The sequence below is a fragment of the Heptranchias perlo genome, chromosome 2, assembly GCF_035084215.1.
Source record: "Heptranchias perlo isolate sHepPer1 chromosome 2, sHepPer1.hap1, whole genome shotgun sequence".
Lineage (NCBI taxonomy): Eukaryota > Metazoa > Chordata > Chondrichthyes > Hexanchiformes > Hexanchidae > Heptranchias > Heptranchias perlo.
In genome coordinates, this window is record NC_090326.1 from 9,222,346 (window position 1) to 9,249,676 (window position 27,331).

A 27,331-nucleotide genomic window follows, 5' to 3' on the forward strand; every position below is an offset into this window, starting at 1 on the left:
CCCCCATTGGAGAGCAGCAAGTCCCCGTTGGTGAGCAGCAAGTCCCCATTGGAGAGCAGCAAGTCCCTATTGGAGAGCAGCAAGTCCCCATTGGTGAGCAGCAAGTCCCCATTGGAGACCAGCAAGCCCCCATTGGAGAGCAGCAAGCCCCCATTGGAGAGCAGCAAGTCCCCGTTGGTGAGCAGCAAGCCCCCAATAGTCAGTAGCAAGTCTCCATTGATGAGCAGCAAGTCCCCATTGGAGAGCAGCAAGTCCCCATTGGAGAGCAGCAAGTCCCCATTGGTGAGCAGCAAGTCCCCATTGGAGACCAGCAAGCCCCCATTGGAGAGCAGCAAGTCCCCATTGGTGAGCAGCAAGTCCCCATTGGAGACCAGCAAGCCCCCATTGGAGAGCAGCAAGTCCCCATTGGAGAGCAGCAAGTCCCCATTGGAGAGCAGCAAGTCCCCATTGGTGAAGTGTAAGTCCCCATAGTGAACTGCAAGTCCCTGTGGTGAACGGCAAGTCCTCGTGGTGAGCAGCAAGTCCCCCTGGTGAGCAGCAAGTCCCCATGGTGAACATCAAGTCCCCGTGGTGAGCAGCAAGTCCTCATGGTGAACAGCAATCCCCATGGTGAACAGCAAGCCCCATGGTGAACAGCAATCCCCATGGTGAGCAGCAAGTCCCCATGGTGAACATCAAGTCCCCGTGGTGAGCAGCAAGTCCCCATGGTGAACATCAAGTCCCCGTGGTGAGCAGCAAGTCCTCATGGTGAACAGCAATCCCCATGGTGAACAGCAATCCCCATGGTGAGCAGCAAGTCCCCCTGGTGAGCAGCAAGTCCCCATGGTGAGCAGCAAGTCCCCATGGTGAACAGTAACTCCCCATGGTGAGCAGCAAGTCCCCATGGTGAACAACAAGTCCCCATGGTGAACAGTAAGTCCCCGTGGCTTCGCCAGCATGAGGCCCAGGCAACTTGAAGTCCCGGGCCTCATTTTAATATGTTTGACCAGCTGCCCGCTCATTTTCGCGGCAAAATTTCTGGCAGGGCTCCCGAAACCAAATAAAGGTGAGATTGCACCTCTTAAAGCCAAAGTGCATTCCTTTCTGCCAGATTCCTTTGCAACAGTGTGGAGAGAATTGCAAGTCTGCATTGTCAGTATATCATTGGTATAGACATTTTCTGAATGGTTTGAATGTTCTTTAATGAAGTATTAAGGGAGTGGTGAAGGAGGTACAAGGACTGTTAAGGCAGCAAGGCTCTGAGAAAGTTTTCAGGGCAGGGGAAGGAGCCGATCAGCGGAACCACTGAGCAATGACCTGGTCCCTCACATCTCTTGCTGAGGTGGCCCTCTTTCTTCTGCTGCTTCCTCTCCTTCTCCCTGGTCTTCCTTGTCCAATGAGGACTCCTGCTGCTGCTCTGCCTCCTCCAAATGCAGGCCTCTCTGTATCGTGAGGTGGTGCAGTATGCAGCACAACACCACAATGTGGGGGACTCTTCGTGGGGCACATTGGAAGGAGCTCCCAGATCTGTCCAGACACCTGAACCTCTGCTTCAGCATCCCTATGGTCTGCTCAATAATCATCCTGGTGGATATCCAGTTCAGATCCGAGAAAGACATATTGGAATATTCTCTTAATGGTGAAACATCAGGAGCTGTGGATGAGCAAAGTGTCCATGTACATGACTCACTAAAAGCTAGCGCACAGGTGCAAAAAGTAATCAAGAAGGCCAATGGAAAGTTGGCCTTTATCTCAAGGGGGTTGGAATACCAAAGTGAGGAAACAATGCTTCAGTTGTACAGAGCCTTGGTCAGACTCCCATCTGGAATATTGCGATCAGTTCTAGGCACTCAACCTTAGGAAGGATATTTTGGCCTTGGTGGAGGTACAGCGCAGATTCACCGGAATGATTCCGGGGCTTACACATGATTTGTGTTCACTTGAATTTAGAAGATTGAGGAGTGAATAAATGGGAGGATACTGAGAGGTGTAGAGGAACGATGGGACCTTGGAGTGCATGTCCACAGATCCCTGAAGGTAGCAGGACAGGTAGATAAGGTGGCTAAAAAGGCATACGGGATACTTTCCTTTATTAGCCGAGGCATAGAATATAAGAGCAGGGAGGTTATGCTGGAACTGTATAAAACATTGGTTAGGCCACAGCTTGAGTACAGCATACAGTTCTGGTCACCACATTACAGGAAAGATGTGATTGCACTAGACAGGGTACAGAGGAGATTTACGAGGATGTTGCCAGGACTGGAGAATTTCAGCTATGAGAAAAGATTGGATAGGCTGAGGTTGTTTTCTTTGGAACAAAAGAGGCTGAGGGGTGATTTAATTGAGGTGTATAAAATTATGATGGGACTAGATAGAGTGGATAGGGAGGACCTATTTCCCTTAGCAGAGGGGTCAGTGACCAGGGGGCATAGATTTTAAGTGATTGGTAGAAGGATTAGAGGGGAGCTGAGGAAAAAAAATTTCACCCAGAAGGTGGTGGGGGTCTGGAACTCACTGCCTGAGAGGGTGGGAGAGGCAGAAACCCTCAACTCATTTAAAAAGTACTTGGATGTGCACTTGAAGTGCCGAAACCCACAGGCCTACAGACCAAGTGCTGGAAAGTGGGATTAAACTGGATAGCTCTTTTTCGGCCGGCAAGGACACGATGGGCCAAATGGCCTCCTCCTGTGCCGTAACTTTCTATGATCCTATGATTCTATGATCTAATCGAGGTAGCGGTAGGCCTGGGATTGCGGTGGGAATGACCCGAAATGCTGCAAATGGAGGGCGGGGCTCGGGAGAGGCCTTAGGAGAGGCCTCCATTCCCTCCAATTCACCTGGATTGCTCAGTGGGAAGCCATGGAATAGTTTCTGTGAATCTATCCTACCGAATCCCTTTATCATTTTAAACTATTCCATGGCTTCCCACTGAGCCATCCAGGTGGATTGGAGGGAATGGAGGCCTCTCCCAAGGCCTCTCCCCCCCCCATCTGAAGCATTCGGGGTCTTTCCCACCACAGTCCCGGGCCTACCGGCATCTTCCAACGGGTTCGTGCCGGGGAGTAGACGTAAGAGGGGTGGACAGGAGGGAATTGGGAGGCTGGGTCCCACCCTCCTGCTGGCATCGGCATGTAGCAGGTGGGGGAAGGTGCTGGCGGGGCTGGAGGGAAGAAAATCGAGTCTGGGACAGAGGAGGCAGCATCAGTCCTTGTCGCCTGATTAATCCCCACAACTGGGGAGGGACAGTGGAGGTAAATCCAAGCCAATGGTTCATGACAACTTAAGTACCAGGCAGGAAAAAAAATCTACGGTAAGCACCGGGATTGTCACACCACTCAGTAACATTGATGGAGAGGTTTAGAAACATAGAAACATAGAAAATAGGAGCAAGAGTAGGCCATTCGGCCCTTTGGGCCTGCTCCGCCATTCAAAATGATCATGGCTGATCGTCTAACTCAGTACCCTGTTCCCGCTTTTTCCCCATATCCCTTGATCCCTTTAGCATTGAGAAATATATCTATCTCCTTCTTGAATACATCTAATGACTTGGCCTCCACTGCCTTCTGTGGTAGAGAATTCCACAGGTTCACCACCCTCTGAGTGAAGAAATTTCTCCTCATCTCGGTTCTAAATGGCATACCCCGTATCCTGAGACTGTGACCCCTGGTTCTGGACTCCCCAGCCGTCGGGAACATCCTCCCTGCATCCAGTCTGTCTAGTCCTGTTGGAATTTTATATGTTTCGATGAGATCACCTCTCATTCTTCTAAACTCTAGTGAGAATACAGGCCGAGTCGACCCAATCTCTCCTCGTACGTCAGTCCTGCCATCCCAGGAATCAGTCTGATGGAGAAACTCAATGCGCACCAGTGGTGTGCTACTTGAGTCTGGATTTTCCTGTGAAAAACCGCCTGTCTTTTGGGTGGTTTTGAGGCATAAAATGGGGACGGTGTGGTCTATCACTACAGCCCCGCATCAAAAAAAACGAGCAGTAAAATTTTCCACCGAGCAGCTCACCAGTCAGCATTGCCACCTGCCTGGACCCATCCTGATGCATGGAATGTTCCTGTGCCATTTCCTCAGCTTCCTATCCAACCGATCAGAGAACAGCCACTATTTAAGGAGCGGTGTGAGCAGCTCAGCAGTATACCTGAGGCAGAGGCCTTATCATGGAGGCTTTTTTTTTTGATTTGTTGACTGAAGCTTCCGGGGAACTTTGCCTTCACTGTGATTTTTGTTGGTTCTTGCTCTTCAACCTCTCTGAAGACATCTCCTGAGAAGTTTTGTGAGTACTTGAGAAAGTGAATTTCGAGACTACCCCTGAGTGGCAAAAGCTCCGCTTGTATAGTTAAGCAACAATGGTCAGCAAAGCTGGTAACAGAAAAGCCTTACACAAATGCATGGAAAGGTGGGAATCCAGCAGACTGGGTCAGCTATAGAAAGCAGTAAAGGGATACAAAGAAAGTAATAAGAGGTGCAAAAAGGGAATCTGAAAAAAGTCCTTCAAAGGATATCAAAGCTAACAGTAAAAGTTTTTTATAAATGTATTAAGAGAGAGTGGTAAACGAGAACGTGGGCCCTTTAAAGACAAATGCAGGCGATACTATAATGGATAATAAAATAAAATGGCAGACTTGTTAAATGAACACTTAGGGGGGACTTTTAACCCCCCCCCACAATGGGTGGGAGGGGTTCGAGGGGCGGGGGTGTGGTTTAATTTGGTAAATATGTGAAACCCGCCCCCAACCCGCCATGAATGCACCTACTTCCAGTTTAACCGCGGCCGGTTTGGGGACGTCTGAGTAACTCGCTCTGGAGAGGCGGGTCAGTGATTATAATATTTAAATGAGGCTCCGTTCCTCAGGTTTTGGGAGCCATCTTGAATTTAACAGCTGAGGGCCGGAATTCCCAAGTTTCGGGAAACCCGGCAGCTGAAGGGAGGCGGGAACTGCCGACTCCAGCAGGTGAGTGCCTTTCCAGCACTGCTTGTGGGCCAGGAGGAGCAGGAGTGCCTCCCCCACCCCGGACCACCAAGCACATCTTCTGCCGCGACCTCTCCCTCCTCACGCTCGGCCGACCCCCCTCCCGCCCCCCCTCGATCTCTCTCTCCACCCTTCCCTCCCTCCTTGCTCTGAGACCCCTCCCCCTACCTCCAGCATGCCCCAATCTTCTCAGGTTGCCGAGGACCGCCTCCAGTGGTCCCCGGCTGTGGCGTACTAGCACTGGCTTTCCCACCCAGCAGTTAGGCCAGCCTCTCAGTCTGGGTCCTCAGTTTCTCACTATATCTAGTAATGACTGATAGAAGGAATAGAGAGTTGTATATCCAAGCTTTCAACTGACACTAAGTTAGGAGGCACAGTTAGTTGTATAGATCGGAGCAGAAAGTTACAAAGGGACATAAACGGACTATGTGAGTGGCTGTGGCAGATGGAGTTCAATGTGGGGCAGTGTGAGGTCATCCCCAGTTTGGATCGAAGAACGATACATTGAAGTATTTTCTTAATGGTGAGACTTGAGCTGTGGTGGAACAAAGGGATTTAGGTGTCCATGTACACAAACCACTGAAAGCTAGTGCACAGGTACTCAAAGTAATCAAAAAGGCTAATGGAATGTTGGCCTTTATCTCAAGGGGTCTGGAATACAAAGTGGGGAGGAAGTTATGCTTCAGTTGTACGGAGCCTTGGTCAGACCCCATCTGGAGTACTGCGTTCAGTCCTGGGCACCGCACCTCAGGAAGGATATATCGGCCTTGGACGGGGTAGAGCGCAGATTCACCAGAATGCTAAAGGGGCTCAAAGGGTTAAATTACGAGGACAGGTTGCATAAACTCAGCTTGTATTCCCTTGAGTTTGGAGGGTTGAGGGGTGATCTGATTGAGATGTTTAAAATGATAAAAGGATTCAAGAGGGTAGATACAGGGAAACTATTTCCTCTGGTGGGGGAGTGTAGAACAAAAGGCTAAACCGTTCAGGAGTGAAATCAGGAAGCATCTTTTCACGCAAAGAAAGGGTAGTGGAAGTGTGGAATTCTGTCCCCCTGTCCAGCTGTGGATGCTGGGTCAATTGAAATTTTCAAGGCTATGATCAACAGAGTTTTGTTGAGTAAGGATATCAAGGGATGTGAACTAAAGTGGGTAAATGGAGTTCAGGTACAGATCCACCATGAAATAATTGACTAGCAGAACAGACTCGAGGGATTGAATGACCATTGCTGTTCCTATGATCTTATGACTGGGGAAATGGATCTAACAATGTGCCATGTAGGGAGGAGGAGAAGGGCATGGAAGAGGCTGGATTGGAACTTTTAGACTGAGGCATCAGAGAAGATGTTTGCTACCTAAAAGTTGATACCCACTCCTCAAGGTTTACAAACCTAGAAGGTCTTAGTTAGATTTCTTTGCCTATCAATGCCTACAGGGAAATTATACCGGTATAGTATATATTCATACTATACTGTATTTATATAGTATATAAAGACATGCAGCTCACCTCCACCAGGAGAACAGCATTATCTGTAGCAGTGAAAATGACCACTGCCATGAATTTCTTTGGTACTCGGTCCTTCCAGGCAGCCTTGGGTGGCTTTTGTCATGTTCGTCAGGCAACAGCACATCGTTGTATAAAGAAGGTCACTGACGCTCTATTTAGACGGGTCTTGGAGTTTATTACCTTGGCCATGGAACGTGCAAAAACAAAGAGAGCGAGCCATCCAATTCTATAGATTGTCAGGGTTCCCAAGGAGCAATTGATGGAACACATGTGGCATTCAATAAACGTCCAGCTAATGTGTGATGCCAGCCACCTTACCCTGCAAGTCAATGTCCACTACCAAGGATGATCCTTTTATTTTATGACAAGCTACCATACCAACCTTAGTGACTCAGAGCCATATATCAGGATGGTTGACTGGCGATCAGGGAGAACGGCTGCAGCCATGAGGTACAACTCCAATAAGGCATCCATAGACAGAAGGGAAGGACAAATATAACAAGCCTCTGGGACTACATGAATTTTAATAGAGCAGACCAAAGGCATTTTGACTTCCTGATTCAGATGCCTGCATAAATCTGATGGAGCCCTGCAGTCCGGTCCAGCAAAAGTCTTCAAATTCATTGTTGCTTGCTACGTCCGACATAATATCGCTAAACAGAAAGGAGTACACGATATAGCTAAATGCTTTCACTAAATAAAAGTCGTGGAATCGAATAAAATCCCTCCCTTTACCACCACTCCTCCCTCCTCTAACTGCCTCACAAAGGCTTGCATTGCCAAAGACTTCTGTATCTTGTCTTCATAATACAGAAGTCACACTCTCACGTCATCGGCCAAGTCCACTAAGTTGCAAACATCCACAGAACTGAACTCTGAAGTCGATGTGGTCAATCAATTTTTACTTTCCAGAACAAAATTTAACAAAAGGTTCCAATAATATCACACACCCTAATTTAGCAATGCCTTACCACCATGTCTACTCTTTATACCAGCTACCTTACTTGCTCTCGCGCCTAGTCTACTTCTACAAGGTGGCCTCCTTGTGATGTGAGGTTGACAGGTTGGCAGCTGGAAGATTCTCTTTTTCTCTGTCTCTCTCCACACCCCCCCCTTCGACCTTTTAGAAGAGCCTTTCATTTGTAGATCTATGGCACATGCAAAAAGATGGTACAGTACAAGGCTCCATAAAGCAAAGGGACACCGTCTCACAGAGGACCAATGTCCCATCACATGGCGGCTCAAACCTATCGCAATAGGTAGCAGAAATAGAAGAGTTGCAGCAGGCACCAGTACTTTTAATTAAATAAAACTGTACGATAAGACTTTATTTATTTTAATGTTTTAACTTTTCTTCACTTTGTCTGGATCTTTTATACTGATCACACTTTGAGAATGTCATTATCAGTTGAAAAAGATCCTTCGGGAGATTCATGCTGAAATGATCAGATGACAGTAATTATCCTTATGGTTTTTCACTTTCTGTACTTCCTGAAATGTCTTATCTGGCTAATACGACTTACATAAAAAGTGCTGATTTGTATTCCCTTGCAGTAAAAGAAACTATTTGTAACACAAGTTGCATAAGTTAAACAGAGGTGGGGAAAGAGATGGTTTACAATCTTCATCATTATTAAAAAGCAAATAAATCTAAATTGAGTAATCTTCTGTTACTAAACCCATGATTGAACCTGAGAGCAGTAATCTTCCAGGTGATAAAGAGCATTAATAATTATCAAATTTTACTAGGTTAATCAGGCATTCTGCTGACACGTCTGTCCACAGCATATACACTTTCAGGCTATGGTGCTAAAGGTTCAGTATAAAAGCACTCAGTCAACAATAGCACCTTCCACTTTATTCAGACCCCCTTCTGCCTGTCTGCTCCCTGTCAGAGACAGCGTGTGCTTTCTTGTAGGGCTGCACATCTCTCTCTCTGAACCGCAATGCCAAGACTCAGTTTGCCGAATCCTGGCTTGGAAGATAGAATTCCCTCCTATGAAGAACTGGAGAGGAGGGAAGTGGAAGAGGTGGATGACCGACCAAAATGGGACAACAAAGCTCAGTACATGTTAACATGTGTTGGTTTTTGTGTGGGACTAGGAAACGTGTGGCGGTTCCCCTATCTCTGTCAGAGCCATGGAGGAGGTACGTAACATAACACTTGCTCAATACCAATCAGCAAACAGTGTCTAGAAACAAAAAGCATCTATGTGATTTACTGATATTTTATTCTGCATTCATTCAACAGATTCTTATTGCAGTAGATACAATTTTATCAAATCAGAAAATAAAATGTTAAGTTTTGTTTGTATTGTTCGTAAGATTTATATTGTATTGTTAGCATCAGTGTTATTTCTGGTAATCTATGTATTTCAATAATATGCTCTGAGTACACAATTGGACTTCACTATTAATTCAATGAGATAGAAGGAAAATATCCATTAGGTTTCCACAATGATGAAGTAACCTTAAGGGGCCCTGTGCAACCAGAGAATACTCTAATGTGCCATTCATTTATGATTCTGCAGTGTTTGAATGTTATCCAGACAGGTTTGTAGAGCATTTATTTTTGCAAAGTGCTATTAGGTTACAAATTTAAAATTAACCTAAATTAAAACCTGATGTATTCTGCTCTATGGTTCTGAGTAAAAGTTAATTGGATTTCAAAGTAAAAAATTAATCCACTGTAGCAAAATAACATATTTAATCCATTCACTTGTTCATTGACAAGTGCTTTCAATTTTTAGCATAAGATGAAACCGACAAGTGTGTGTGTTGCTAATTAAGGAACTGCCAACTATCAGGAAAATGTAGACAAATTGGCTAATGTTCTAACATTTAAATAATTCTGACAATTCTAAACTTCAATATGAAGACTTTAACGTAAGGAAACAGGAAACCCTGTACACAAGGTAGAACTCAGTACATTTACATTGAGTTCAAATTTCTTCTTCTAAAGATGTAGGCTCTGAAATTACACCTTGGGATACTAACATACAAACTCTTGATACGTTTGTCCGAAATACCCCTCTCTGGTATTTTAGTGGAGACGTGAATGCATTTATTTCACATGGATCGATGCCTCCATAAAGGGAGCACAGAGAGGACCTTCAGACGAATATATTAAAGGGATATTTCCGCGATCCAGCGGAAAGCAACATTCACAAGACGTGCACCTTGGGAAATTGAGGACACGCAGCAGGAAATTTTTACCCATTCATTGCATATCTGTGATTAGTGCAATGTGTTCCCTGTGAAGATGGATCCCCACTGCGAGTGCAGCAAATCAGACCTGAGAATGCAGTTTGCTATTATCCCACAGCACAATTTCAATGCCAAAGTGAGTGAGGGGTTAGAAGCATTCAAAACATATGGTAATGAATCAGGAAATGTCTAATGTCCTTTGATTTCCCTCTGGTGTTATTTAGAACCAAAGTGGTTTACAGCACAGAAGCAGGACATTCAACCTATTGTGATTGTACCAGTTCTTTGCTAGGGAAATCCAAATCTAATCCTACATCTTTAGAAGAAGAAATTTGAGCTTGAGCCGGAGAGCAAGTTAGAGATACTCTGACACATAAGGGAGGGAGGGGTAGAGAGGAGGTCCCACAGACACTGGTCCTATCCAACAGGTACCAGGTACTTGGGGCTAGATTTTCCATGTATTGACTAGGAATGGGCAAAAATCTAGCCCTTGATACCTGTGAGGATAAGGATGAAGGCTACAGGGAGGATGCCCAGAATGCTAACCATGGAGCATGAGGCAGTCCAAGAGGGAGGAGGAGCAGAATAGAAAGGTTATAGTCATAGGGGATTCTATAATCAGGGGGGTTGATAGAGTCCTCTGCTGTCACGACTGAGACTCCCGAAGGGTATTTTGCCTACTTGGTGCCAGGGTAATGGGATGTCTCATTGTGGCTGGAAAGGAATTTGGAAGGGGAGGGGGAAGATCCAGTTATCATGGTCGATGTTGGGACCAGTGACATAGTGAAGAAAATGGAGGAGGTCCTGCGGAGGGAGTATCAGGAGTTAGGAGCCAAATTAAAAAGCAGGTCCTCGAGGGTGGTAATCTCAGGATTATTACCCGAGCCACGTGTTAATTGGCAGAGGGGCAAACTGATCAGGAAGGTGAACATGTGGTTAAAGGAGTGATGTGGGAAGGAGGGGTTCCATTTCATGGGACGTTGGCACTGGGACTGGGACAGGAGGGAGCTGTACCAATGGGATGGGCTCCACCTGAACCAGGCTGGGACCAAGGTCTGAGCAGAAAGGATAAATAGGGAGGTATAAAGGACTTTAAACTAATAAATAGAGGAGGGGAGGCTCAGTCAGAAACAATAGTAAAAATGATAGTTTAAAGAGTAAAAAAGGGATAAGAGCAGAGATCAGGTCACAAACAGTGATATAGATACTCCAGGTGATGGGAATACTAAAATAACTAAAGTAGTTACAGCAGGATTGACAAATAAGAAACGTGTTAAATTAAACGGTGTGAGAAAGACAGCATCAGGGCAGAAGGACGGGTCATGGTCTCTTGCCCAAATAAGAGTTTTATGGACTAACGCACGGAGTATAAGAAATAAATTGAGTGAATTAGAAGCTCAAATACAGCTCAGAGGATGTGAGATGGTGGCCATTACTGAGACATGGCTGCAAGCTGGTCATGATTGGGAGTTAAATATTCCAGGTTATAAGGTCTTTAGGAAGGATAGGGAAACTGGAAGAGGAGGAGGGGCAGCCTTATTGATTAAAGATACTATTACAACATTATAACAGCGGATATAAGGAAAGGAAAGTGGAGACTCTACGGTTAGAATTGAGGAATAAGTGAGGATATAAAACTGTAATGGGAGTTGTCTACAGGCCTCCTGATAGCAGCACTGAAGTGGCTGAATGCATTAATTCAGAGATTAGAGAGGCTTGTAGCGAAAGTAGAGTTGTTTTAACGGAAGACATTATTTTCATATAGATTGGGAAGAGCAGAGTAGTTCAAGTCAGAAAGGCAGTGAATTTCTGGAGGCCTTCAAAAGGAGATAGTTCGGGCACAGACTAGGCACAGTCCCACCAGGGGGAAAGGAAGGGCATCGAAAGCTAGAGCTCCCTGGATGACTTTTTTTTTATTTGTTCATGGGATGTGGGCGTCGCTGGCGAGGCCGGCATTTAGTGCCCATCCCTAATTGCCCTTGAGAAGGTGGTGGTGAGCCGTCTTCTTGAACCCCTGCAGTCCGTGTGGTGAAGGTTCTCCCACAATGCTGTTAGGAAGGGAGTTCCAGGATTTTGACCCAGCGATGATGAAGGAACGGGGATATATTTCCAAGTCAGGATGGTGTGTGACTTGGAGGGGAACGTGCAGGTGGTGTTGTTCCCATGTACCTGCTGCCCTTGTCCTTCTAGGTGTTAAAGGTCACGGGTTTGGAAGGTGCTGTCAAAGAAGCCTTGGCGCGTTGCTGCAGTGCATCCTGTGGATGGTACACACTGCAGCCACAGTGTGCCGGTGGTGAAGGGAGTGAATGTTTAGGGTGGTGGATGGGGTGCCAATCAAGCGGGCTGCTTTGTCCTGGATGGTGTCGAGCTTCTTGAGTGTTGTTGGAGCTGCACTCATCCAGGCAAGTGGAGAGTATTCCATCATACTCCTGACTTGTGCCTTGTAGATGGTGGAAAGGTTTTGGGGAGTCAGGAGGTGAGTCACTCGCCGCAGAATACCCAGCCTCTGACCTGCTCTTGTAGCCACAGTATTTATGTGGCTGGTCCAGTTAAGCTTCTGGTCAATGGTGACCCCCAGGATGTTGATGGTGGGGGATTTGGCGATGGTAATGCTGTTGAATGTCGAGGGGAGGTGGTTAGACTCTCTCTTGTTGGAGATGGTCATTGCCTGGCACTTATCTGGCACGAATGTTACTTGCCATTTATCAGCCCAAGCCTGGATGTTGCCCAGGTCTTGCTGCATGTGGGCACGGACTGCTTCGTTATCTGAAGGGTTGCGAGTGGAACTGAACACTGTGCAGTCATCAGCGAACATCCCCATTTCTGACCTTTTGATGGAGGGAAGGTCATTGATGAAGCAGCTGAAGATGGTTGGGCCTAGGACACTGCCCTGAGGAACTCCTGCAGCAATGTCCTTGGGCTGAGATGATTGGCCTCCAACAACCACTACCATCTTCCTTTGTGCTAGGTATGACTCCAGCCACTGGAGAGTTTTCCCCCTGGTTCCCATTGACTTCAATTTTACTAGGGCTCCTTGGTGCCACACTTGGTCAAATGCTGCCTTGATGTCAAGGGCAGTCACTCTCACCTCACCTCTGGAATTCAGCTCTTTTGTCCATGTTTGGACCAAGGCTGTGATGAGGTCTGGAGCCGAGTGGTCCTGGCGGAACCCAAACTGAGCATCGGTGAGCAGCTTATTGGTGAGTAAGTGTCGCTTGATAGCACTGTCGACGACACCTTCCATCACTTTGCTGATGATTGAGAGTAGACTGATGGGGCGGTAAATGGCCGGATTGGATTTGTCCTGCTTTTTGTGGACAGGACATGCCTGGGCAATTTTCCACATTGTCGGGTAGATGCCATTGTTGTAGCTGTACTGGAACAGCTTGGCCAGAGGCGCAGCTAGTTCTGGAGCACAAGTCTTCAGCACTACAGCCGGGATGTTGTCAGGGCCCATAGCCTTTGCTGTATCCAGTGCACTCAGCCGTTCCTTGATATCACGTGGAGTGAATCGAATTGGCCGAAGACTGGCTTCCGTGATGGTGGGGATATCGGGAGGAGGCCGAGATGGATCATCCACTAAAGATATAGAGATTAAAATGAAACAGAAAAAGAAGGCTTATGATAAATGTCTGGTTCATAACACAGTAGATAATCAAGCAGAATACAGAAAGTAGAGAAGTACAGGGGAGAACTGAAAAAGGAAATAAGAGGGGCAAAGAGAGTGTATGAGAATAGATTAGCAGGTAACAAAACGGAACCTAAAAGTCTTTTATAAACATATAAACATAAAAGGGGAGTCAAAGGGCGGGTGGGACTGAGTAGGGAGAGCGGAGAGCAAGATCAGCAACAAAAAGAGGAGCGAGAGCGGAGATAGAGGGAGTGGAGCGTGAGATCGACGACAAAAGGAGGAGATAGAGAGAGAGAGCGTGGGATCGGCGATAAAAGGAGGAGAGAGAGAGGAGAGAGGGATCGGAGCGTGGGATCGACGATAAAAGGAGGAGAGAGAGAGAGAGCGTAGGATCGGCGATAAAAGGAGGAGAGAGAGAGAGAGCGTGGGATCAGTGATAAAAGGAGGAGAGAGAGAGAGCGTGGGATCGGCGATAAAAGGAGGAGAGAGAGAGAGAGAGCGTGGGATCGGCGATAAAAGGAGGAGAGAGAGAGGAGAGAGGGATCGGAGCGTGGGATCGACGATAAAAGGAGGAGAGAGAGAGAGAGCGTAGGATCGGCGATAAAAGGAGGAGAGAGAGAGAGAGCGTGGGATCAGTGATAAAAGGAGGAGAGAGAGAGAGCGTGGGATCGGCGATAAAAGGAGGAGAGAGAGAGAGAGAGCGTGGGATCAGTGATAAAAGGAGGAGAGAGAGAGAGAGTGTGGGATCGGCGATAAAAGGGGGAGAGAGAGAGAGCGTGTGGGATCGGCGATAAAAGGGGGAGAGAGAGAGAGAGCGTGGGATCAGAGATAAAAGGAGGAGAGAGAGAGAGAGCGTGGGATCAGAGATAAAAGGAGGAGAGAGAGAGAGTGTGGGATCAGTGATAAAAGGAGGAGAGAGAGAGAGAGCGTGGGATCAGAGATAAAAGGAGGAGAGAGAGAGAGTGTGGGATCAGTGATAAAAGGAGGAGAGAGAGAGAGCGTGGGATCGGCGATAAAAGGGAGAGAGAGAGAGAGATCGTGGGATCGGCGATAAAAGGAGGAGAGAGAGAGAGAGAGCGTGGGATCGGCGATAAAAGGAGGAGAGAGAGAGCGTGGGATCGGCGATAAAAGGAGGAGAGAGAGAGAGCGTGTGGGATCGGCGATAAAAGGGAGAGAGAGAGAGAGAGTGTGGGATCGGCGATAAAAGGGGGAGAGAGAGAGAGAGTGTGGGATCGGCGATAAAAGGGGGAGAGAGAGAGAGAGTGTGGGATCGGCGATAAAAGGAGGAGAGAGAGAGAGAGCGTGGGATCGGCGATAAAAGGGGGAGAGAGAGAGAGAGCGTGGGATCGGCGATAAAAGGGGGAGAGAGAGAGAGAGCGTGGGATCGGCGATAAAAGGGGGAGAGAGAGAGAGAGTGTGGGATCGGCGATAAAAGGAGGAGAGAGAGAGAGAGTGTGGGATCGGCGATAAAAGGGGGAGAGAGAGAGAGAGTGTGGGATCGGCGATAAAAGGGGGAGAGAGAGAGAGAGTGTGGGATCGGCGATAAAAGGGGGAGAGAGAGAGAGAGCGTGGGATCGGCGATAAAAGGGAGAGAGAGAGAGAGAGTGTGGGATCGGCGATAAAAGGGGGAGAGAGAGAGAGCGTGGGATCGGCGATAAAAGGGGGAGAGAGAGAGAGAGTGTGGGATCGGCGATAAAAGGAGGAGAGAGAGAGAGAGTGTGGGATCGGCGATAAAAGGGGGAGAGAGAGAGAGCGTGGGATCGGCGATAAAAGGGGGAGAGAGAGAGAGAGTGTGGGATCGGCGATAAAAGGGGGAGAGAGAGAGAGTGTGGGATCGGCGATAAAAGGAGGAGAGAGAGAGAGAGTGTGGGATCGGCGATAAAAGGGGGAGAGAGAGAGAGAGTGTGGGATCGGCGATAAAAGGGGGAGAGAGAGAGAGAGTGTGGGATCGGCGATAAAAGGGGGAGAGAGAGAGAGAGCGTGGGATCGGCGATAAAAGGGGGAGAGAGAGAGAGAGTGTGGGATCGGCGATAAAAGGAGGAGAGAGAGAGAGAGCGTGGGATCGGCGATAAAAGGAGGAGAGAGAGAGCGTGGGATCGGCGATAAAAGGAGGAGAGAGAGAGAGAGCGTGGGATCGGCGATAAAAGGGGGAGAGAGAGAGAGAGCGTGGGATCGGCGATAAAAGGGGGAGAGAGAGGAGAGAGGGATCGGCGATAAAAGGGGGAGAGAGAGAGAGCGTGGGATCGGCGATAAAAGGAGGAGAGAGAGAGAGAGCGTGGGATCAGTGATAAAAGGAGGAGAGAGAGAGAGAGAGCGTGGGATCGGCGATAAAAGGGGGAGTGAGAGAGAGAGCGTGGGATCGGCGATAAAAGGAGGAGAGAGAGGAGAGAGAGAGCGTGGGATCAGTGATAAAAGGAGGAGAGAGAGAGAGTGTGGGATCGGCGATAAAAGGAGGAGAGAGAGAGAGAGCGTGGGATCGGCGATAAAAGGAGGAGAGAGAGAGAGAGTGTGGGATCGGCGATAAAAGGAGGAGTGAGAGAGAGAGAGCGTGGGATCGGCGATAAAAGGAGGAGAGAGAGAGAGAGAGAGCGTGGGATCAGTGATAAAAGGAGGAGAGAGAGAGAGCGTGGGATCGGCGATAAAAGGAGGAGAGAGAGAGAGAGAGAGCGTGGGATCAGTGATAAAAGGAGGAGAGAGAGAGAGCGTGGGATCGGCGATAAAAGGGGGAGAGAGAGAGAGAGCGTGGGATCGGCGATAAAAGGAGGAGAGAGAGAGAGAGAGCGTGGGATCGGCGATAAAAGGAGGAGAGAGAGAGAGAGAGCGTGGGATCGGCGATAAAAGGAGGAGAGAGAGAGAGAGAGAGCGTGGGATCAGTGATAAAAGGAGGAGAGAGAGAGAGCGTGGGATCGGCGATAAAAGGGGGAGAGAGAGAGAGTGTGGGATCGGCGATAAAAGGAGGAGAGAGAGAGAGAGAGCGTGGGATCGGCGATAAAAGGAGGAGAGAGAGAGAGAGAGCGTGGGATCGGCGATAAAAGGAGGAGAGAGAGAGAGAGAGAGCGTGGGATCAGTGATAAAAGGAGGAGAGAGAGAGAGCGTGGGATCGGCGATAAAAGGGGGAGAGAGAGAGAGTGTGGGATCGGCGATAAAAGGGGGAGAGAGAGAGAGAGTGTGGGATCGGCGATAAAAGGGGGAGAGAGAGAGAGTGTGGGATCGGCGATAAAAGGGGGAGAGAGAGAGAGAGTGTGGGATCGGCGATAAAAGGGGGAGAGAGAGAGAGAGTGTGGGATCGGCGATAAAAGGGGGAGAGAGAGAGAGAGTGTGGGATCGGCGATAAAAGGAGGAGAGAGAGAGAGAGAGAGCGTGGGATCGGCGATAAAAGGAGGAGAGAGAGGAGAGAGAGAGCGTGGGATCGGCGATAAAAGGAGGAGAGAGAGAGGAGAGAGAGAGCGGAGTGTGGGATCAGCAACAAAAGGAGGAGCGAGAGAGGAGAGAGAGGGAGTGGAGCGTGGGATCAGCGATAAAAGGAGGAGAGATAGAGGAGAGAGGGATTGGAGCGTGGGATCAGCGATAAAAGGAGGAGAGATAGAGGAGAGAGGGATTGGAGCGTGGGATCAGCGATAAAAGGAGGAGAGATAGAGGAGAGAGGGATCGAAGCGCGGGATCAGCAACAAAAGGAGGAGCGAGAGAGAGGAGAGAGAGGGAGTGGAGCGTGGGATCGGTAAGAAAAGGAGGAGCGAGAGCGGAGGGAGGGATCAGTGAAAAAAGGAGAGAGAGAGAGGAGAGAGAGGGAGTGGAGTGCGGGATCAGTGATAAAAGGAGGAGAGAGAGCGGAGAGAGGGATCAGTGATAAAAGGAGAGAGAGAGAGAGAGGAGAGAGGGAGCGGAGAGAGAGGGAGTGGAGTGCGGGATCAGTGATAAAAGGAGGAGAGAGAGCGGAGAGAGGGATCAGTGATAAAAGGAGAGAGAGAGAGAGAGGAGAGAGGGAGCGGAGAGAGAGGGAGTGGAGTGCGGGATCAGTGATAAAAGGAGGAGAGAGAGCAGAGAGAGGGATCAGTGATAAAAGGAGAGAGAGAGAGAGAGAGGAGAGAGGGAGCGGAGCGCGGGATCAGTGATAAAAGGAGGAGAGAGAGCAGAGAGAGGGATCAGTGATAAAAGGAGAGAGAGAGAGAGAGAGGAGAGAGGGAGCGGAGCGTGGGATCGACGATAAAAGGAGGAGAGAGGAGAGAGGGATCGGAGCATGGGATCGACGATAAAAGGAGGAGAGAGAGAGGAGAGAGAGAGCGGAGCGTGGGATCAGCGATAAAAGGAGGAGAGAGAGAGGAGAGAGGGATCGGAGAGCGGGATCAGCGATAAAAGGAGGAGAGAGAGAGGAGAGAGGGATCGGAGCGTGGGATCAGCGATAAAAGGAGGAGAGAGAGAGGAGAGAGGGATCGGAGCATGGGATCAGCGATAAAAGGAGGAGAGAGAGAGGAGAGAGGGATCGGAGCGCGGGATCAGCGATAAAAGGAGGAGAGAGAGACGAGAGAGAGATCGGAGCGCGGGATCGACGATAAAAGGAGGAGTGAGAGAGGAGAGAGGGATCGGAGCGTGGGATCGACGATAAAAGGAGGAGAGAGAGAGGAGAGAGAGAGCGGAGTGTGGGATCAGCGATAAAAGGAGGAGAGAGAGAGGAGAGAGGGATCGGAGCATGGGATCAGCGATAAAAGGAGGAGAGAGAGAGGAGAGAGGGATCGGAGCGCGGGATCAGCGATAAAAGGAGGAGAGAGAGACGAGAGAGAGATCGGAGCGCGGGATCGACGATAAAAGGAGGAGTGAGAGAGGAGAGAGGGATCGGAGCGTGGGATCGACGATAAAAGGAGGAGAGAGAGAGGAGAGAGAGATCGGAGCATGGGATCAGCGATAAAAGGAGGAGTGAGAGAGGAGAGAGGGATCGGAGCGTGGGATCAGCGATAAAAGGAGGAGAGAGAGAGGAGAGAGAGAGCGGAGCGTGGGATCGACGATAAAAGGAGGAGTGAGAGAGGAGAGAGGGATCGGAGCGTGGGATCGACGATAAAAGGAGGAGAGAGAGAGGAGAGAGAGATCGGAGCATGGGATCAGCGATAAAAGGAGGAGTGAGAGAGGAGAGAGGGATCGGAGCGTGGGATCAGCGATAAAAGGAGGAGAGAGTGAGGAGAGAGAGAGCGGAGTGTGGGATCGACGATAAAAGGAGGAGAGAGAGAGGAGAGAGAGAGCGGAGTGTGGGATCAGCGATAAAAGGAGGAGAGAGTGAGGAGAGAGAGAGCGGAGTGTGGGATCGACGATAAAAGGAGGAGAGAGAGAGGAGAGAGAGAGCGGAGCGTGGGATCAGCGATAAAAGGAGGAGAGAGAGAGGAGAGAGAGATCGGAGCATGGGATCAGCGATAAAAGGAGGAGTGAGAGAGGAGAGAGGGATCGGAGCATGGGATCAGCGATAAAAGGAGGAGAGAGAGAGGAGAGAGAGAGCGGAGTGTGGGATCGACGATAAAAGGAGGAGAGAGAGACGAGAGAGAGATCGGAGCATGGGATCAGCGATAAAAGGAGGAGAGAGAGAGGAGAGAGAGAGCGGAGTGTGGGATCGACGATAAAAGGAGGAGAGAGAGACGAGAGAGAGATCGGAGCATGGGATCAGCGATAAAAGGAGGAGAGAGAGAGGAGAGAGAGAGCGGAGTGTGGGATCGACGATAAAAGGAGGAGAGAGAGAGGAGAGAGAGATCGGAGCGTGGGATCGACGATAAAAGGAGGAGAGAGAGAGGAGAGAGGGATCGGAGGGTGGGATCGACGATAAAAGGAGGAGAGAGAGAGGAGAGAGAGAGCGGAGTGTGGGATCGACGATAAAAGGAGGAGAGAGAGAGGAGAGAGGGATCGGAGCGTGGGATCGACGATAAAAGGAGGAGTGAGAGAGAGAGTGTGGGATCGGCGATAAAAGGAGGAGAGAGAGAGAGAGAGCGTGGGATCAGTGATAAAAGGAGGAGAGAGAGAGAGCGTGGGATCGGCGATAAAAGGGGGAGAGAGAGAGAGAGTGTGGGATCGGCGATAAAAGGGGGAGAGAGAGAGAGAGCGTGGGATCAGTGATAAAAGGAGGAGAGAGAGAGAGCGTGGGATCGGCGATAAAAGGGGGAGAGAGAGAGAGAGTGTGGGATCGGCGATAAAAGGGGGAGAGAGAGAGAGAGCGTGGGATCGGCGATAAAAGGGGGAGAGAGAGAGAGAGTGTGGGATCGGCGATAAAAGGAGGAGAGAGAGAGAGAGCGTGGGATCGGCGATAAAAGGAGGAGAGAGAGAGAGAGTGTGGGATTGGCGATAAAAGGAGGAGAGAGAGAGAGCGTGGGATCGGCGATAAAAGGAGGAGAGAGAGAGAGCGTGGGATCAGTGATAAAAGGAGGAGAGAGAGAGAGAGAGCGTGGGATCGGCGATAAAAGGGGGAGAGAGAGAGAGAGCGTGGGATCGGCGATAAAAGGAGGAGAGAGAGAGAGAGCGTGGGATCAGTGATAAAAGGAGGAGAGAGAGAGAGAGAGCGTGGGATCGGCGATAAAAGGGGGAGAGAGAGAGAGAGTGTGGGATCGGCGATAAAAGGGGGAGAGAGAGAGAGAGTGTGGGATCGGCGATAAAAGGGGGAGAGAGAGGAGAGAGCGTGGGATCGGCGATAAAAGGGGGAGAGAGAGAGAGAGTGTGGGATCGGCGATAAAAGGGGGAGAGAGAGAGAGAGCGTGGGATCGGCGATAAAAGGGGGAGAGAGAGAGAGAGTGTGGGATCGGCGATAAAAGGAGGAGAGAGAGAGAGAGCGTGGGATCGGCGATAAAAGGGGGAGAGAGAGAGAGTGTGGGATCGGCGATAAAAGGAGGAGAGAGAGAGAGAGCGTGGGATCGGCGATAAAAGGAGGAGAGAGAGAGAGAGAGCGTGGGATCGGCGATAAAAGGAGGAGAGAGAGAGAGCGTGGGATCGGCGATAAAAGGAGGAGAGAGAGAGAGAGTGTGGGATCGGCGATAAAAGGAGGAGAGAGAGAGAGAGCGTGGGATCGGCGATAAAAGGGGGAGAGAGAGAGAGAGCGTGGGATCGGCGATAAAAGGAGGAGAGAGAGGAGAGAGAGAGCGTGGGATCAGTGATAAAAGGAGGAGAGAGAGAGAGTGTGGGATCGGCGATAAAAGGAGGAGAGAGAGAGAGAGCGTGGGATCGGCGATAAAAGGAGGAGAGAGAGAGAGAGTGTGGGATCGGCGATAAAAGGAGGAGAGAGAGAGAGAGCGTGGGATCGGCGATAAAAGGGGGAGAGAGAGAGAGAGCGTGGGATCGGCGATAAAAGGAGGAGAGAGAGAGAGAGAGCGTGGGATCGGCGATAAAAGGAGGAGAGAGAGAGAGAGAGAGCGTGGGATCGGCGATAAAAGGAGGAGAGAGAGAGAGAGAGCGTGGGATCGGCGATAAAAGGAGGAGAGAGAGAGGAGAGAGAGAGCGGAGTGTGGGATCAGCAACAAAAGGAGGAGCGAGAGAGGAGAGAGAGGGAGTGGAGCGTGGGATCAGTGATAAAAGGAGGAGAGATAGAGGAGAGAGGGATTGGAGCGTGGGATCAGTGATAAAAGGAGGAGAGATAGAGGAGAGAGGGATCGAAGCGCGGGATCAGCAACAAAAGGAGGAGCGAGAGAGAGGAGAGAGAGGGAGTGGAGCGTGGGATCGGTAAGAAAAGGAGGAGAGAGAGAGGAGAGAGGGATCGAAGCGCGGGATCAGCAACAAAAGGAGGAGCGAGAGAGAGGAGAGAGAGGGAGTGGAGCGTGGGATCGGTAAGAAAAGGAGGAGCGAGAGCGGAGGGAGGGATCAGTGAAAAAAGGAGAGAGAGAGAGGAGAGAGAGGGAGTGGAGTGCGGGATCAGTGATAAAAGGAGGAGAGAGAGCGGAGAGAGGGATCAGTGATAAAAGGGGAGAGAGAGAGAGAGGAGAGAGGGAGCGGAGAGAGAGGGAGTGGAGTGCGGGATCAGTGATAAAAGGAGGAGAGAGAGCGGAGAGAGGGATCAGTGATAAAAGGGGAGAGAGAGAGAGAGGAGAGAGGGAGCGGAGAGAGAGGGAGTGGAGTGCGGGATCAGTGATAAAAGGAGGAGAGAGAGCGGAGAGAGGGATCAGTGATAAAAGGAGAGAGAGAGAGAGAGGAGAGAGGGATCGGAGCGTGGGATCAGTGATAAAAGGAGAGAGAGAGAGAGAGAGAGGAGAGAGGGATCGGAGCATGGGATCGACGATAAAAGGAGGAGAGAGAGGAGAGAGGGATCGGAGCATGGGATCGACGATAAAAGGAGGAGAGAGAGAGGAGAGAGAGAGCGGAGCGTGGGATCAGCGATAAAAGGAGGAGAGAGAGAGGAGAGAGGGATCGGAGCGTGGGATCAGCGATAAAAGGAGGAGAGAGAGACGAGAGAGAGATCGGAGCATGGGATCAGCGATAAAAGGAGGAGAGAGAGAGGAGAGAGGGATCGGAGCGTGGGATCGACGATAAAAGGAGGAGAGAGAGAGGAGAGAGGGATCGGAGCGTGGGATCGACGATAAAAGGAGGAGTGAGAGAGGAGAGAGGGATCGACAATAAACGGAGGAGAGAGAGAGAGAGGGAGAGCAAAGCGTGGGATCGACAATAAACGGAGAAGAGAGAGAGGAGAGAGAAAGCGGAGCATGCAATCAGTGATAAAAGGATTGAGAGAGGAGAGAGGGATCGGAGCGTGGGATCAGTGATAAAAGGAGGGGAGAGAGAGGAGAGAGGGAGAGAGCAGAGCGCGGGATCAGCAATAAAAGGAGGAGAGAGAGAGGAGAGAGAAAGCGGAGCATGGAATCAGTGATAAAAGGATTGAGAGAGGAGAGAGGGATCGGAGCGTGGGATCAGTGATAAAAGGAGGGGAGAGAGAGGAGAGAGAGAGAGCAGAGCGCGGGATCAGCAATAAAAGGAGGAGAGAGAGAGGAGAGAGAGAGAGAGCAGAGCGCGGGATCAGCAATAAAAGGAGGAGCGAGAGAGGAGAGAGAGAGCAGGAGCACGGGAAAGGTTGTGTCCTCTGGCTCTTGACCCTTCCGCCAATGGGAACAGTTTTTTTTAATTCGTTCATAAGATGTGGGCGTCGCTGGCAAGGCCAATATATTGGCCATCCTTAATTACCCTTGAGAAGGTGGTGGTGAGCCGCCTTCTTGAACCGCTGCAGTCCGTGTGGTGAAGGTTCTCCCACAGTGCTGTTAGGAAGGGAGTTCCAGGATTTTGACCCAGTGACGATGAAGGAACGGTGATATATTTCCAAGTCAGGATGGTGTGTGACTCGGAGGGGAACATGCAGGTGGTGTTGTTCCCATGTGCCCTGCTGCTCTTGTCCTTCTAGGTGGTAGAGGTCGCGGGTTTGGGAGGTGCTGTCGAAGAAGCCTCGGCGAGTTGCTGCAGTACATCCTGTGGATGGTACACACTGCAGCCACTGTGCGCCGGTGGTGAAGGGAGTGAATGTTTAGGGTGGTGAATGGGGTGCCAATCAAGCGGGCTGCTTTGTTCTGCATGGTGTCGAGCTTCTTGAGTGTTGTTGGAGCTGCACTCATCCAGGCAAGTGGAGAGTATTCATCACACTCCTGACTTGTGCCTTGTAGATGGTGGAAAGGCTATGGGGAGTCAGGAGATGAGTCAATGGCCACAGAATACCCAGCCTGTGACCTGCTCTTGTAGCTGGTCCAGTTAAGTTTCTGGTCAATGTTGACCCCCAGGATGTTGATGGTGGGGGATTTGGCGATGGTAATGCTGTTGAATGTCAAGGGGAGGTGGTTTGACTCTCTCTTGTTGGAGATGGTCATTGCCTGGCACTTGTCTGGTGCGAATGTTACTTGCCACCTATCAGCCCAAGCCTGGATGTTGTCCAGGTCTTGCTGCATGCGGGCACGGACTGCTTCATTATTTGAGGGGTTGCGAATGGAATTGAACAGTGTGCAGTCATCAGCGAATATCCCCATTTGTGACCTAATGATGGAAGGAAGGTCATTGTGAAGCAGCTGACGATGGTATCACCAGTGGAGAGACTAGAGAAGCTGGGATTGTTCTCCTTAGAGCAGAGAAGGTTAAGAGGAGACTTAATGTAATTGTTCAAAACTAGGAGGGGTTTTGATAGAGTAGGTATGGAGAAACTGTTTCCACTGGCAGTAGAGTCGGTAACCAGAGGACACCCAATTAAAGTAATTGGCAAAAGAAGCAGAGGGGAGATGAGGAGAATTTTTTTACGCAGCGAGTTGTTCTGATCTGGAATGCTCTGCTTGAAAGGGCGGTGGAAGCAGATTCAATAATAACTTTCAAAAGGGAATTGTATGTATATTTGAAAATGAGAAATTTGCAGGGCTATTGGGAAAGAGTAGCGGAGTGGGACTAATTGGATAGCTCTTTCAAAGAGCCGGCACAGGCACGATGGGCCAAGTGGCCTCCATCTGTGCTGCATGATTCTATGATTCTATGGTCAGAGTGTGGGAAAATTAGAGACGGTCATCAGGTCACTCTTGTGCTTTTGTTAACAGATGCCTAAGAGTAGGTCACTTACCTATACCCTCGACCACCAGGTGAGCAGCGAAAACAGGAAACAGAACATAACCTGAAAAGGAGAAGTTTATTCCCTGAAAAAAACCCAAAGCATTAATAAACAGAGAAATACAAAGGGCTCCCTGCAAATTATTGCCTTTGAACGTACAGCACAGTGCGATTTAATGTATCTTCAGGCAAGGCAGGCTTATGGATCAAGATATGGGTAACTTCTCAGAGATAAATGTTCAGGTTTATAAAGTCTGAGTAAGAATAGAAAAATGTCTTGGGATGTTTTGGATGAGTTGGATGCAGAAAGTTCTATCTCCCTGCGCGATCGAATCAATGCGTATTTGGAGGGCACTTTTCTGACATCGCTCAGCAGCTGAGTGGGTGGGTGTGAAATGACGAGAATGACATGGCTCACATTCAGTGCACAGAGCTGCAGATTTCACCACGGTCATAAAATAAAATAAAATGTGAAAATATGGTTTGGGCTAAAGATTATTTTTTTGTAAAACCCAGAATTAAAATGTTCATTAGAAACTTACAACATTAGAAATATGCAACAAGCCTATTCTTCAAGGTGCCCGCTTAAGGGGAAACAAAATGAACACTTAGTAATAAAACTCACCTCGATAAATGAAAAAACTATTTTATACACTATAGCCTCCTAATTTAACCACTCCGTTGAAGGCATCGCACTGATTTCTCAAATAACTTTATTAAGCTTCCAGGCTAATTACAATGGTCGGCATATTTACATTCTCCCTGTTTTGATTTCAATATAATTGGACGATAGGCTCAGGAACAAAACAACTGTGTCACTGAGGGTTGACTTTGCCAGTTACTGAACAACGATTGAATAACCACTGCCTTTTTAGAACTTGTACATATTTAACATGTATGGGAGCTTCTTGGAGCTTGTTGACCCGCTAAAGATAAAACTCAATGGGGGGTGATTTTAGGAGGCAAATGCGGGTGTGTTGGGGGCGGGGGCTCCGAAAATCGCGGAAATCCCTTTCGGGTTCGGAAGACGGCTCCAACCCGCCGACTTCCGAGTTTCCCAGGGACCCACCTGTGTGCGCGCGGGAGACCCGGAAACGGAAGTCCCGCCGATAGTTAAAGAGCCAAGTGTACCTCAGGTACTTAAGGCACTTTACCTGTGACAGATGAAAGGATTAGAAAGATTTTTAACTTACCTGGGTGGCTCACCCACCGCTTCTGATTCACGCCTGGTGAAACCGGACGTGAAGGGCCGGATCAGGGAAAAAGAAACTAAATAAATTAAATAAAAAACCATGCAATGAAGTGAAAACACGAAATGAACCGACCTTTGAAACCTGCTCCGATGTCCGATGTCTCCCGGTCCGATGTCTCCCTCTTCACCCTCCCGATGTCCCACTGATGTCCCCCTCTTCACCCAGATGTCCCCCCCATTCTTCCCCAAATGTCCCCCCCGCCCGATCTTCCCCCGATGTCCCCCCGATCTTCCCCGCTCCCCCCCCCCACGATCTTCCCCTCTCCTCCCCAAACTTCCCCTCTCCCCCCACCCTGATCTACCCCCCCCCCCGGTCTTCCAGTCCACTGTCGGATCTTCCATTCTCCCCAACCTCCCGATCTTCCAGTCCAGCGCCGGATGATGTCTCTCTCTCTCTCTCTCTCTCTCTTTCTCGCCCCCCCCCACCCACACACCCACACGTTGCAGCTCCTGACGGCAGCCAGTCTGTCAATCAGGCCAGCTGCCGGACGTGAAACCCGAAGAGGACGTTAACCATTGTCGATCAACGTGGGATCGCGTCGGAAACGGTAAGTTTGGTTCATGCGGGTTTGCCACGCGCCCAATCGCCCCCCCCACTGCCATCTCATCTCCCCGCTAATATCGGAGTCATTAAGTCAAATACAAACAGTATCCATCCTGGTATATCTTCAGACAGTGTCCATCCTGGTATATCTTCAAACAGTGCCCATCCTGGTATATCTTCAAACAGTGCCCATCCTGGTATATCTTCAAACTGTGCCCATCCTGGTATATCTTCAAACAGTGCCCATCCGGGTATATCTTCAAACAGTGCCCATCCGGGTATATCTTCAAACAGTGCCCATCCTGGTATATCTTCAAACAGTGCCCATCCGGGTATATCTTCAAACAGTCCCCATCCTGGTATATCTTCAAACAGTGTCCATCCTGGTATATCTTCAAACAGTCCCCATCCGGGTATATCTTCAAACAGTGTCCATCCTGGTATATCTTCAAACAGTGCCCATCCTGGTATATCTTCAAACAGTCCCCATCCGGGTATATCTTCAAACAGTGCCCATCCTGGTATATCTACAAACAGTGCCCATCCTGGTATATCTTCAAACAGTCCCCATCCTGGTATATCTTCAAACAGTGTCCATCCTGGTATATCTTCAAACAGTCCCCATCCGGGTATATCTTCAAACAGTGCCCATCCTGGTATATCTACAAACAGTGCCCATCCTGGTATATCTTCAAACAGTGCCCATCCTGGTATATCTTCAAACAGTGCCCATCCGGGTATATCTCCAAACAGTGCCCATCCTGGTATATCTTCAAACAGTCCCCATCCTGGTATATCTTCAAACAGTCCCCATCCTGGTATATCTTCAAACAGTGCCCATCCTGGTATATCTTCAAACAGTCCCCATCCTGGTATATCTTCAAACAGTCCCCATCCTGGTATATCTTCAAACAGTCCCCATCCTGGTATATCTTCAAACAGTCCCCATCCTGGTATATCTTCAAACAGTCCCCATCCTGGTATATCTTCAAACATTGGCCATCCTGGTATATCTTCAAACAGTGCCCATCCGGGTATATCTTCAAACAGTCCCCATCCTGGTATATCTTCAAACAGTGTCCATCCTGGTATATCTTCAAACAGTGGCCATCCTGGTATATTTTCAAACAGTGCCCATCCGGGTATATCTTCAAACAGTCCCCATCCTGGTATATCTTCAAACAGTCCCCATCCTGGTATATCTTCAAACAGTGCCCATCCTGGTATATCTTCAAACAGTGCCCATCCTGGTATATCTTCAAACAGTGCCCATCCTGGTATATCTTCAAACAGTGCCCATCCTGGTATATCTTCAAACAGTGCCCATCCGGGTATATCTTCAAACAGTGCCCATCCTGGTATATCTTCAAACAGTGCCCATCCTGGTATATCTACAAACAGTGCCCATCCTGGTATATCTTCAAACAGTGCCCATCCGGGTATATCTTCAAACAGTGCCCATCCTGGTATATCTACAAACAGTGCCCATCCTGGTATATCTTCAAACAGTGCCCATCCTGGTATATCTTCAAACAGTGCCCACCCGGGTATATCTTCAAACAGTGCCCATCCTGGTATATCTTCAAACAGTCCCCATCCTGGTATATCTTCAAACAGTGCCCATCCTGGTATATCTTCAAACAGTGCCCATCCTGGTATATCTTCAAACATTGGCCATCCTGGTATATCTTCAAACAGTGCCCATCCGGGTAT

At 49.2% G+C, this 27,331-nt stretch overlaps 1 protein-coding gene across 1 annotated transcript in view; it reads left to right on the forward strand.

Moving 5' to 3' along the window:
• Nucleotides 1–8,309: 8,309 nt before the first annotated feature.
• The window catches only part of slc6a19a.1 (solute carrier family 6 member 19a, tandem duplicate 1), a 90,187-nt gene continuing 71,165 nt past the window's right edge, over nucleotides 8,310–27,331 (forward strand). The window contains exon 1 of the mRNA XM_068000114.1: nucleotides 8,310–8,614. Coding sequence (XP_067856215.1) covers nucleotides 8,413–8,614 — 202 coding nt within the window. The 5' untranslated portion in view covers nucleotides 8,310–8,412. The remainder of the gene's footprint in view (nucleotides 8,615–27,331) is intronic.